Consider the following 14297-nt stretch of genomic DNA (forward strand, 5'->3'; position numbering starts at 1 on the left):
CGACACTTCACCTTGGATGGTCTATAGGACAGAAGGCCTACTTCACCTACAGAATAAAGAAATCTCCAGAGAGCCCAGTCTGGCTGTGAGTCTTTCTTTTAAGAGTTTATGATGGCTGGCTGTTTAATTGCCTTATCCAAATTACTGAATATCTTCTATCTTTAGCCCTGCTTGGGACAGATAGTATCCACGACGAAGAAAACTGTCCAAAAACCAAGGAAAGAGATTTCCTTTGGAAACCTATTTCATTTTGAATGTAAAAAGGGGATCAATTCTGCTTTCAGTAGCCCAACACAGATTCTTTTTCCTTAGACTGATTCAGCCTAAACCGGAGTCCAGAGATTGTACAAAGCAGGTTTTAGAAGCAAATTTACATAGTATGACATGCTTTCAGAGAAGGCAGATATTACTCATAACAATAATTCAATGGGATGTGTAATTCAGTGGGATTTGTATGGAATCATTCAACTTCTCGCAACATGGAGATACACTGATTATCTTAATCCAAGGACTTACAAGGGTTCCTTCCCCCTTCCCATCTTGGACTATTGGCATTGGAAAAATAATCCCCAAGTCTCATGTGAAAGAATCATCACTGCTGAGTTAGACAACCCCACTGCTGTATCCGAAGGGCACAAAATCAGGTGCTGTCACCTTGAGGATAAATAGGAAAAACAAAGACCTCTCCCCAATCCCCAAAATCTCTTCATTTACACCCCCACCCCCTAGAGCGCATGATTTCCTCTCCCAAAGGTGCAATCGGATAATAAACATTTTGTTCAGGCTAAGGATCTTCTTCCATCAGTGGGATTTCTGCAAAAACAAAACACACACAGAGTGGTGCAGTTAAAAAAAGGCACAATGGATGGGCAGTTATTAAAATGATTAAAACACCACTTATTCAAGATGGATTTTAGAGTCATTGGGTTTATGAAATCCCCTCCCCCCTCCTCTCTTAATTGTTAAAATATTTTCATCACAGATGATATGTAACTCAGCATTTCACAGTGTATGACCAACTAGATCAGGGGTTCTTAACTTAAGGTCCATGGATCCCCAAGGTTGTCCACGGATAGATTCCAGGAGGTCCATGAAGTTGGATGGAAAGATATTTTTCTAATTATATTTCAATGTAAGTTGTTTATTTTATATTCCTACATATTTTATGCATTTAACAACATCATTCTGAGAAGATGCTCAAAAAGCCAGAAAGATCCATGATACAAAAACAGTTAAGAACACTTGAACTAGACCAACCCTACCATGGAATTGGAGAATCGTGGAATTTTAGAGCTGAAAAGGAACACTCAAGTTTCTTCTGCCCAAAAGGAAACAATTGTCACCTTACAGGCTGCTCATTCATGTGAAGAATTCATTACATTTTGCCATCTGTCCAAGTAGTCAACTGAACTGAAAGACTATGGGATGCCTAGCTTGGGAATATTTTATTCGAAATATCTATCCACCAAGAATGCCATACTGAGCTATTATTAGGAGACAGCCTTGCCCATTGAGTTTCTTGGCTTACTCTCGACTTAGTTGACCTCAGGTAAGTCATTTTATTCAATGACCTCAATCTCATAAAATGGAATGTTGTACTCTTTAAGGAGTCCTCAAAACTCAAATTTTATGATGCTGCCATTCATCATAAGAAGATAAGAAGAGTAAGGGGCAGTGAGGTAGCACAGTGGATAGAGTGCCAGACCTGGAGCTGGGAAGACCTGGTTTCAAATCTAACCTTAGAAGCTTCTTAGCTTTGTGACCCTAGGCAAGTCACTTAACTCTGATTGCCCAGCCCTTGCCACTCTTCTGCCTTAAAAATGATACAAAGACAGAAGATAAGAGTTAAAAAAAAAAAAAAAGATGAGTACAAAAGGTTCCTATTAGGGTAATGTCTCCCTCCTCCCCTAGTTGACAATGGAACTCAATGGATAGTTGATAGGCAGGTTTTAGTGTCAGAATGACCTGAGTTCATCTGCTGCCTCTGACACATACTATCCACGTGGCTTGGCTTTGGCGAAATCATTTAACTTCTGAGTGTTCTGGGCAACTCTCTAAGGCTGTAAGTTGCAGAAAAGTGACCTATTTACATCACTGGAGAGAGGTTCCACAATGGATTGTCCATTAAACCCTTGAAATTATGGGTCTAGACCCCTCCACAAAAAGAAAAGTAACCCCCACCCACCCTGCCAATTTCTGCTAAACCCCTAATCTAATCATTTAAGTATTAGATGAGGCATGAAAGTGACTCTATGTTCTAGGCTATGTCAACAGTAACTACCAAACTGGAAAGACTGGAAACAGTCCTAGTGGACAAACAAGCCTGTAGACAAACTCCGTGTCTTTCTTCTGAGAATTAGGCTGTGAAATTTTGAAAAGGAAAAGTATTCCAATTCTGATCACCAAAGGACAAATGATTTGGGACCTAGTGACTCATGAAGAATCATCCACTATTTATTTCACATTATTTCCCTTTCCACATTCCATATTCCAACTAACTGGTCTGTTGGTATTCCCTGAAATTTGATCTCCTCACTCCATGTCTTGATACTGGCTTTCCTCTATCCTTGGACAGCACATCCTCTTTTTCTTTTACCAATAGATTCCTTTCCTTTCTTCGAGACTCACTTCAGGTGCTTCCTATCGGGAAGCACTTCCTCATCCTTGTAGCTCCATTTCCTTCCTTAAATTATTGTATTTACTTAGCTCTGTATATAGTGTGTTTCCCCAGTAGAATGTAAGCTCCTTGAAGGCAGGAACAATTTCATTTTGTTAACTTTGTAATTCCAGCACCTAGCACAATACCTTGCACATCGGAGGCCTTTATAAAATGTTTCTTGACATATTTATTTGTAGGCATGGAATATGCACTATTGACGGGATAAATTCATGATTCTTGAAGAACTGAAAAGTATCGTGGGGCTATGGGAAGTGTCCTAGGTTTTAAGTCAGAAGATTTGGGTTCAAATCTTAGCTATGCTATTTACTACCAGTATGACCTTGGCTAATCACTTATCCTCTGTGGACCTCATTTTCTACTTCTGGCCTTCAAAGTACATTACCTCTCAGATTACTCCCAGTTTTAAATCAAGGATCTTATGAGGTATATACCTTTGCCACCCCACCACCCCTCCCCAGTCATTCAGAAGCACAAGAAGCAGCCACTTTAATTTCTTTCAGAACTTATAGGCAAAAATTTTATACCTTTTGGATTTGTGCTTCCTCTTTCCCTAGACATTAACACATCCTTTCCCTTGTCCCTTCCCTCTCCACATCCCCCTATTTCCTTCTCTCCAATTCCTAATCTCATTAGGCTAGGAAAATATGTGTCTCTTTCTGCAATATGACTTTATCTGGTTGGCCCTGTTTGCAAGGTGCAGCCCAAGTATATGTTATAAATCAGGGCTTTGTTTATTTTTCTATTGTAAAGGGTGATCACCTGTTGACTTTATTACCTATGCCTTGATTGTAGATGACAGCCCATAAAAAGCACTGGACTAGTTCCCTGCTAGGAAACGTAATTGAAACAGACTTGTGAAAATTCAGATACATTTTCATTGGCTTTATAAATGATGATTAATTGATCGACTCGAGGACTGATGATTTCCATCTTGGAAGGACTTAGTGTTTTAAACATCTCCAGTTTCACTCCCTTGCGCAAAAGAAACCGTAGCCTTCATTCAGTAAATGATTCTTCCTGAGTTTCTGTGATCCAAAATCTGGTCACCTGGTGGCCAGCCCTGTGGTGATCCACTTCACTGAACTTAGCTTTGCCGATTACAGAAGCCTTCCTAGCCTGTTATGACCTGCCAGAGTTTTTGATTACTCAGATACAGCCATACTCTCATAAAGCACCAGAATAGGACTTTTGTGAGGCGTGGAAGGACGGAAGGCTTGAAATAAGCAGATGATAACTTTTGATAAATGATTGTTCAATACAGCACAATGGGGGGGGAAAAAAACAAAACCAAAAACATTGGGCTGGGAGCCAGGAGGCATGAGTTCTAGTCTTCTCTCTATCATTAACTTGCCATGTGACTTCAACAACTCTGTACCATCTGTAAAAAAGAAGGGGTTGTACTAGGTCAGAGGTGCCAGACTCACAGTTCACTGTGGGGAGCCAAACTAAACTCTCCAGTCTGGTTGGAACCAGATCGTAACGTAATCGAGATATGTTTACAAAATAAATAAAAATGCAATACAACATAGAAAATGTTAATTTATGGTTTTCAAAGTCAATATAAGAGCAAGCAGAGATCCTTTTCTACTTAAATTTGACACCACTGAACTAGGTCAAGCTTTCTAGTCCTTTGTCTATGATTCTATAAGAGCTGGACTAGATGGTTCCCTTTCAGCTCTAAAACTGGAAAGTTCTGTGAATACGTTCATGATGTTGCTTTGTTTTTGCTATTAACCAATGCTCAATCCTTAGCCAGGATATGAATACATTTAGCTTTACATTGTCATTCACATTCTATGAAATGTAAAACAGCTTCACGAGAGAGAAAGTTTGGCCTCATGGAGAAGCCAGCCCAGAAAATCTGGGTAACCACATTTGACCCATATTGGCTGTGTGCTCCTGGGCAACCAGGGCTATAGGCAACTCTCTAAGGCTGTAAGTTTCAGAGAAGATGCTGACCTGCATTAGTAGGGGAAGTTTGTCACTGGGAGCTCCCTTGTGGTCCGCCAGGATACCGGTGGAACTGGGGAGAGGCATGAATTAAACACCCCACGTTCCCACATTGCCAGCTGGAACTGTTGTTTGCAAAGAAGCTATGGCGAGGACGTGGGGCGGTTGGAGTTAACTTTGCCCCAAGTGGGTTGATCTGGGACCCAGCTGGGGGCCCTATGGGCAAGAAGAATATGAAAGCAGGTTTTAGAATTTTGGCAAGAGCACCTGAGACCCCAGGGATCCTCCTTGCCCTTGGCTTTTATCTCCCTTACTTTCCTGAACTTCTTTTTGATTGTACCTGGACGGGGGAAAAAGGTATTTGAATATATTTTTATTAAACTGATGACTTATTTGAACCATCAGGCTGGGAACATCCCTAAAAAATGAAATCAAGTGTCCGGTTCCTACCCCTATCCTTCTTCTGTGGAAATATAATATAGACACAAACCCATTATATATTCATAATATACTACTGTGTTTTCTTCTCCCCTGACATAAATGCATAATGTTCTTTTCCCAAACAATATTTTAATGACGTTTTGGAAACTTTTTTAACATGATAATCTAGGCATTATGCACAAAGACTGAATAATAACCCAAACTCCAAACCTTCTGCCCTGAACTGTTTGGCATTCTTTTACAACTCCTGAAAACTGAGCTAATTGGCTTATTTGTGAGGTGATGAGAATCATTCATCATCATAATTAGTCTTCCCACTGTACTCAGAGAGAAGCAATTTATGCTGAGTGAGTAGGAAGCAGCCTGATTTGGGGTACTGCACTTCGGGGCAGGGTAAGCTCTGCAAGGAAGAATGGGTTGAATAATACTGACTCTCCTTCATAGGGTTGCTTTATAGTACCGAGGGAAAAAAATTTACCATCAGCAATATCAATGCTTGGGCCAGTGCACACTTCTCCTACAGACGTGGCGTCTACTGCATTGGTTCTTTCTAAAACAGGTCGTGCTCCTGCGTGGCTCATGGATGGTGAATACAAACTCTGGAGCAGCTCTGAAGAGCCCGAAATGCTGTCACAGGTTTCACCCTCCCCTGGCAATGTGTCTGTGTCCCCTGAACCAGGGTATGCTGGTGGGCTCTGATCTTCTGCTGGCATGGGGCAGCCCTGGCCCACAGAAGACAAGTATCCTGGGGCTAAGGCGTTCAAGCTGCTGCTCACAGCTTCGTCGTAGGAAGGCAACATGACGGGTACCCCATCCACCACCACAAAGTCAGGGTCACTGCTGGAGCTCCCTGAGAGGCCCCTGTATTAAAGAGAAACAGATGAATGGCACTGACATTTGAAGTGCCACCTGGAGGAAAGCAGAATGGAGGTTCCAAAGAGCATCACCACCTGAGTTCAAATCCCACTTCTGACCCGTTCATAATAAATTGCTTGCATTTATATAGCTCTTCTTGCAAAGCATTTTAGATATGTCATTTTATTTAGTCTCATTATTATCTTGTCATTAATGATAGAACTGGCAGTGGCGATGGAGGGAGGCTTCACTGAGCTTCAGTTACCTCATCTATAAAAATGGGAACAACAGCACCTGTAATATCTTCCTTAATAGGGAGTTAGAAGAGTTGTTGTTACAAAATTATGTACATAAAATGATTTGCAAATCTTAAAGGGCTACATAAATGTCAGTGATAACTGTTTCATCAGGCTGCCTGTTCACAGTCTCCCCGAGATGTGATGTTATCATCAGTTCCTTGATCTATAAAATGAGAGGGCTGGACTTGATGGCATCGAAGGCCCCTTCCAGCTCTTAATCTATGATTCAATGATCTTATGATTTTCAAATGGTCACAGGTCAGTGGAAATCTGTTAAGCTATAAGCCTGAAGAATTTCTTAGCCTCAGAGCAAAAAGACAAGAACATCTCTCTCAAAATTACTTTGCCTTTATATTTAAATGTTGCCTCTCTTGATAGAATGTAATCTCCTTGAGGACAAAGACTGTTTCATTTTTTTTAACAAAAAACCCCTTAATTTATGTCTTAAAATTGATACTAAGTATTGGTTCCAAGGCAGAAGAATGGTGAGGGCTAGGCATTTGGGATTAATTTACTTGCCCAGGGTCACACAAGTGGGAAATATCTGAGGTCAAATTTGAATCTAGGACTTCCCATCTCCAGCCATCTTCTGCCACCTAACTGCCCCACCTATTTCATTTTTGACTATGAGTCCCTAGTGCCTTGAACACTATAGGCACTAAAATAAATGTTTGTTGTTTGTTGTTGTTTATCCATTTTTCAGTCATGCCTAACTCTTTGGGACCACTTTTTGGGGATTTTCTTGGCAAAGATACTAGAGTGGTTTGCCATTTCCTTCTCCAGCTCATTTGACAGATGAAGAAACTGAGGCAAACAAGTTTAAGTGACTTGCCCAGGGTCAAACAGCTAGTGTCTTGTTTATTAAAATATAAAAGAAATAAGTTCCCCATGGGCAGATCTGTTGACTTTCAAGAAGGAATACAATTTTCCCTCCCACATTTGGCTCTCCTGTCTCATACAAGTTCCTTTTATCTTTTTGTTTCCTTTGGAATCTACTGACCCCTCCATGCTTGCCTTTTGCTTTGTCCTTTTTTGACTTTAGAGGAGAAGACCTATATGGGCTTAAGTATGATGTAATGGGGGAAAAAACATCAGATTTGGAGGGTAAGGATCTGAGTTTGAATCCTGCCTCTGCTAAGTACTCTGTGACTTGGAGCAAGTCAAGGTTTCCTCATCTATAAAATTAGGGGGTTGGACTGGATGCTGCTCAAAGTCCCTTCCAGCTCTAAATTTTATTCACAGTACATGGGAATCCACTTATGGGGGAATACTGATAGTTTTTCCTATTTTTGGTACTTTTCAAGTCAATAATTGATTGTAGGTTGTTGGCAAATGAGCAATCCACTAATTTGCTAACCTCTGACCAGTAGGTCTCAAAAAGTCTAAGGCAACTTGGGCTACACTTCCCTTTACCAATTATGTTGGCCTGCCCTCTGGTGGCTCAATGAGGAACTACAAGCTTTAAACCTGTATTCTTCTAGACTCATATATATATATATATATAATCAACTTTTAGGGTTTATAATCTATTTATAGGATTATCAGAATAGGAGGGGAGATGGTATCATACCTTTCCCCCCTTCATTTTGTCTTCTGGTGTAGTTTCTAGGAACATACTAGGGCAAAAAGAAGGGGCCGCCTATAGAACCAGCTCTTTATTATTCCTGGTAATAGGGGAGAGGGCTATTAAAGGAAACTGATATTCATTAATAATAAAAGGAAAATTATTTAGCCCCTTAAAGAATCCCCCAACCCCCGAGTTAGAAGGGATGCCCAAGGCTATTTAATCCAACTCATACCTGAATGAGGATCCCCTCTTTTATCTAAAAAGTCTTCCATGAAAGCCTCTAGTGAGAGAACTCTTACTACCCCTGAAGTAGTCCACTTATCTTGCTATGGCTTTTATTATTAAGAAATCCTTCCTTTAACTAAGCTTAAGTTAGACATCATACACTTGTGAAACTGACATTTTGAATCGAAGTGTAAGATTTAACAGTTATACCTTCCAAGTTTTATTCTGTTTTTTTTTAACCTTTACCTTCTGTCTTAGAATTAATGCCCAATGTTGATTCTAAGGCAGAAGAACATCAAGGATGGGGCAATTGAGGTTAAGTGACTTGCCCAGGGTCACACAGTTAGGAAGTATCTGAACTCAGGATCACCCATCTCCAGGTCTGGTGCTCTATCTACTGAACCACCAAGCTGCCCCTACTTCTGGTTCTTTTGAATAGCACATCCTTTTCAAGAATCATACTCTAGTCATGGGTCTGTGGTTGAATCTTGATACTGCCCTCAAGGTAGAAATAATCAATCAATAAACATTTATTAAGCACCTACTATGTGCCAGAAACTGGGCTAAGTGCTAGGACTCTCTCTCTCTCTCTCTCTCTCTCTCTCACACACACACACACACACACACACACACACACACACACACACACAAGTGAGGAGCTCAACATCTAATTATTATTTTATTCCAAATGGATTTCCACATACATACAGGAAGTTCTGATGTGGACTCAAGCCCTGGATTACTGTTGATAGGAAAGTTTTTCTTTCCCTTACCTTCCATTTTAGAATCAATAATATGTATTGGTTTTAAGGCAGAAGAGTAGTAAGAGCTAGACAATGGGGGTCAAGTGACTTGCCCAGGGTTACAAAGCTAAGAAGTGTCTGAGGCCAGATTTGAACCCAGGATCTCCCATCTTAAGGCTTGGCTCTCAATCCACTGAGCCACCAAGCTGCCCCCAATTGGGAACTTCTAATGGCAGAGAAATGGAATGCCTTATGGCCTTAATGACAGAGCAATAGGGACATTTTCTGTTTTTGCCTAAAACTCTTAAAATGTGGTCAGACCTATAAGCCATGAAACAACACTGCCTCACATAGTTGTCCTAAATCCCTCCAACCTCACTTGTTGCTTGACCAGACCAGTTTGTACATCACATGGCCAGGTCAACATTGTAAGGATGGGATTTGTGCGAGGGGGATGGGACAGAAGGAGCCAGAGAAGAGGTGGCTGACAGTTGGTGACAGTGGAGACCAGGGAGGTTCTGGGAGATTCTCTGGAGGAGGAAGGAGAGGAGAGGACTTCCAGGGAAGGCCTGAGAGAGGGAGGAAGAGAACATCTCAGCTCTAATCCAGTCCTGAGGGCTTCCTGAGGATCTTTCTTTGGACATTGAAACCCCGATTCCCTGGTCAAAGGCATCCCATCGCTTCTCACCCAGCAAGACTTTAACCAACAAGTCAGCTAAGTTTTGGGACTCCATTTTGGGAGCCATCTCTTAGGCTCCTTCTCCCATTACCCAACCTTGCTGAGAGACCCTTTCCAGTCTAACTTGCAAGCAAAAGTAGGATGACTAGATTCTGTTTATACTTAACTGAGGAGGCAAAATCCCCAACTGGATTAGGGGGAGAGAAACAAGAAGGTACTTGGCTTCCTTGAGTAAGAAAAGCTTTAAGGTGAGAAGGGACAATCAGTGAGCATAACCCTAAGGGAAAGAGGGAAGATGTAGGTTTCAAATGAAGAAATAATGAGAGAAAAAAGAAAACAACTTGATAGAAAGTCTTAAAAAGGGGGGTTTCTTACTTCTCCTTTTACCCTTCACTTAAGAGGGCCAAAAATGCCATGGTCAATCTCACTTGGAGAGGAGGGTCATGGCAAATTGTGACATTGCCCTTCTCTAGAGAATGGTTTCTTATCTAAGGTATCCCATAGGCCACCGACAGGAATTTACCAGGAGATACATTCCAGAGATTATACTTCTGGTTGTTGGTGCATTACTAGGAATTTCACTCTATTATTGGCATTGGGGGGATATAGAGGACTTGGGACTTGCATGGAGGTCAATGGTGTGAACTGACAGTACAATACAGGTGATTACTGAGCTATTATTAAAAGAATGATAAATTATTTCTTGACGACTATGTAAATGGAAAAAGAAGAGGGAGGAAGGAGAGGGAAGATATAAAGGAAAAGAGAAAGAAAAAATAAAAAAGGAAAAAGGTAGGGATGAGGAGGAGACAATTATATATAAAAAGGGAGAGGTAGCGTGGTATATTGGATAGAAGGCCAGGCTGGAATCAGCTAGGTGATGCAATGGATAGGGTGCCAAAGACTGGAGCCAGGAAGACTCATCTTCCTGAGTTCAAATCTGACCTTTAAACACTTACTAGCTTACTTAACCCTGCTCGCCTCAGTTCCCTCATCTGTAAAATGAGCTGGAGAAGAAAATGGAAAACTACTCCAGAATCTTTGCCAAGAAAACCCCAAATGGAGTCACAGAGCGTCAGACACAACTGAAAACAACTGAATAACAACACTGACAGATTCAAGTACTGCCTCAGACACATTCTTGTGTGTAAGCACTAGCGAATCACTTAATCTCACCTTAATGCCTCAGACAGTTCTCTAAGATATGAGTTATTAACTGGGAATCTGTGAACTTGTTTTTTTGATAACTATATTTCACATAAATGGTTTTTCCTTGGTAATTTCCTTGGTAATTTTCCTTGGTAATCCTATGAATTTTATTTCATTCATTAAAAGACATTATTCGAGATGGGATCTATACTCTAGACTGCCAGAGAATTCCATCAGACAATAATGGATATGAACCCCTGTTTGCAAATACTGAGAAAGAGGGGGCAGTTAGATGGCTCATTGGATTGAGAGCTGGGCCTAGAGACAGAAAGTCCTGGGTTCAAATGCATCCTCAAATAGTTCACTTATCCTTTGTTTGCCTCAGTTTCCTCAACCATAAAATGGAAGTAATGGTAGCATGTCTTACCTACTAGAGTTCTCATGAATATCAAATGGGAGAACATTGGGAAAGAGCTTGGCATAGTTCCTGGCACATAATAGAGATTCAATACCTGCTTATTTCCTTCCTTCCTTATCCTTACAACAATGTTGGGAAGTAGGAGCTATTATAGTCTTCATTTTTACAGATAAAGAAATTGAGGCAAATAGTGGTCAAGTAATTTTCCCAGACACATACAGTGAATAATTGCTTCAGGTGCAATTTAAACTCAGATTTTCTTGACTCAAGGTGCAGTGCTCTATCTTAGCTGACTGTTTCTCTCCAGAGTTCATAGGTTTAGAGCTGGAAGGAACCTTGGACTCTCTAGTCTAAAGTCTTCATTTTATAGATGAGGTAAGGAGACCTAGAGAGGTTAAATCACTTACCAACGACATCCCAGGTGAGTGGCCCAGGCAAGATTTAAACTCAGGTCCTCTGTCTTCCAAGCCAGCTTCTCCTACTTCTCCTAGTGGTCCCTCATGCTCTTACTCAAAACTCTACTCTGCACCGTTCAAAGACTTAGCCAAGCATCCTCTCTTTTCTGGCTCTAGGTGGCTGGGTGAACGATGAGATGAGGGTACTTCATGATCTACGGAAAGTCAAATGGTACTGACCTGGGGAGGAAATGTGTCTTGAATTTGGTCTGGAACATCCTGGCAAGAATGACCAACAGAAGCACCAGAAGGACACTGGTTGCTGTGAACGCCACTATTTTCCATGTTGTCAGTAGGGTCTCATGGGGATTGGGCCAAATTTGCTCTGTTTCAGAAGAGAACACAGCAATACAGTAAAACTTCCTTCCAGATTTGCAAGAAAGCTATCACAGACAAGCAGGTTTGTAAAGGTTCCCTTTGTGCTCATTTGCTGGATTTATTGGACAAACTGAAAAGCTCATGGCAAGTCTACTGCACCCCTTAGGGTTCTGCAAAGATAATGGCTGACAACCATCCAGCACATATTACACCACATTAGATGCCACATAACATTTTAAATGAATCTACTAAGTGAGATTTGCCCAGAACTCAGATGGGAAGCAACAGCATTGTACTTATATACTAGATAACTCAGATAGGAGTCTAGTCTCATAATCTCTTCCATTGAAGCTGCCTCCGACATTCAGAGGCTCCACTTATAAAGTGAGGAGATCTCCCCCAACCACTACAAGGAAATCTCTCTATATTTTTAATCCTTATCTCTGGTCTTTGATTCCATACTAAGCATTGGTTCCAAGGCAAGAAAGTCGTAAAGGCTAGGTAATTGGGGTTAAGTGACTTGCCCAGGGTCACACAGCTAAGAAATGTCTGAGGCCAGATTTGAACCCAGGACCTCCTGTCTCCAGACCTGGTTCTCTATCTACTGAGTCACTCAGCTACTCCCAAGGAAATCTTCTCTTAACAAAGGTTATATAGAGAGCCCTTTACTTCAAGAGACATTTAATTACAGATTTTGAGCTGAAATTAATCTTCCTTAGAGGACATTGAGTCCAATTTCCTCATTTTACAGTTAGGGAAACTGAGGCTCAAGAAGGTTACGTGACTTTGCCAAAGTCACACAGATATTAAGTGGCAGAACTGGGATTGGAACTTAGGGCCTCAAACTCAAAATATTGCATTCTTTCCATTGTATCACATTGCCTTTTAACATTTTTCTTCATGGACCTCTCAGAACTTTTTTTTATCCCCAGGGCTAAGTTTGAAGAGAACATGCCCATAATTCCCTGACAGACTATAAGCTCTTTGGGAGCAAGGTCTATTTCAATGTTATTTTTGTATCCTTGGTGCCTAACATAGATCCTAGCACACAGAAAGCCCATAGAAAAACTTCTTGATTGATTGATGAATAAGTCTGGTGAAAAGCAAAAAAAAAAAAAAAAAGTCTCCCAGGAGCAATGTGATCCTAACACCCTTTTTACCTGATTTTATGCAGAAGACTTGATAGGAAGGAAACCATTCTCCATATTGGCAGGTGATGTACTTGTAGTCACTGGTGAGGCTGTAACCAGGATCACAATAGAACTCAATCACAGTCCCATGATTGAATCGGTCGCAAGGCCTTGGGTGGCAGATATAGTCTCCGTGACTCACAATAGGTGGAAGAGGACATACTTGGACAAAAGGAAAGAACAAAACATTCAGTGCCCGTGTTCTTCACCTGTGTGAAGTTCTCAAGAACCCGCACTGGCCTGAGAAAATGCAATTAATTAAAGAGCCTCTTTTAAGTTAGTTACCAAACTAAGGGACCATTACTTTTGTTCCAGCTTAGTCAGTGGAAGGTCAGTTAGGAAGCACATTGAAATATTCTGAGCTATCATGTAATATTGGGAAGCAAATCATAAAAGAGTCTTCTTACAGTGTAAAAGCTATGTCTATTAAATAGATGACATCAAATTGTTCTATTAAAAATGCATGCTATTGTATGCCCAGCAGTCTAGTAAATAATGTTAAGGTATATATAAATAAAACAGAAAGGGACAAACATCCCAAACCTTGCTGCAATAGGTACCCAACAATGTGGTCCTCCTGTTTCCACATGCCTAATCACAAGTGCTACGTTGGTGGTCAGCTAAAGCACATGGATCTGGCTCAAAACATCACCTGGATAAAAAGTAAGGTGAGAAAAAAGCTATTCCTAATTCTCTAGATTAAGCTACCTGGGATTATAAAACTGGAAGAATTACATTAACAGATGGTGAAGAAGACAGAGCATTGGACCTGGAGTCAAAGATGCTCAAGTTCAAATCCTGCCTCAGACATGTGATCTGTGTGACTCTTGGTAACTCATTTAATCTTTCTTAGCCTTGGTTTCCTCATCTGTTAAATGCAGACAAAAATGGCACCTTCTTCAAGGGTTGCTATGAGGATGTAAAGAGATAATACATAAAAAAATAAAATAAATACATATGTATTTAAATATTTTATTTTATTAGAAAAATTTTCCATGGTTAATACATATGTATTTAAATGAATGTGTATTTAAAAATGAAAGCACTATATACATGTTAGTTATTTTATTATTAATAGTAGTAAAATAGCCAGTTAAGATTTTTTTCTAAGACCTATCTGAACTGATAAGGAGTGAAATAAGCAGAACATTGTACATAGTAACTGAAACATTGTGGACGATCAAATGTAATAGACTTTGCTACTAACAGCAATGTAATGATCCAGGACAATTCTGAGGGACTTATGAAAAGGAACGATATCCACATCTAGAGAAAGAACTGTGGGAGTAGGAATCCAGAAGAAAATATATGATTTATCATGTGTTTAT

General features: G+C 40.5%; 1 protein-coding gene across 2 annotated transcripts in view; it reads right to left on the reverse strand.

Annotated features, from left to right (window-relative positions):
* Positions 1-784: 784 nt before the first annotated feature.
* The window catches only part of SUSD4 (sushi domain containing 4), a 244160-nt gene continuing 230647 nt past the window's right edge, over positions 785-14297 (reverse strand). For both annotated transcript variants that reach the window (XM_044674034.1, XM_044674035.1), the window contains 4 exons: positions 12940-13131; positions 11642-11786; positions 5550-5932; positions 785-813 (listed from right to left, as the gene is read on the reverse strand). In XM_044674034.1, coding sequence (XP_044529969.1) covers positions 785-813; positions 5550-5932; positions 11642-11786; positions 12940-13131 — 749 coding nt within the window. The remainder of the gene's footprint in view (positions 814-5549; positions 5933-11641; positions 11787-12939; positions 13132-14297) is intronic.

Source organism: Gracilinanus agilis, chromosome 4 (genome assembly GCF_016433145.1).
Source record: "Gracilinanus agilis isolate LMUSP501 chromosome 4, AgileGrace, whole genome shotgun sequence".
NCBI classification, from domain to species: domain Eukaryota; kingdom Metazoa; phylum Chordata; class Mammalia; order Didelphimorphia; family Didelphidae; genus Gracilinanus; species Gracilinanus agilis.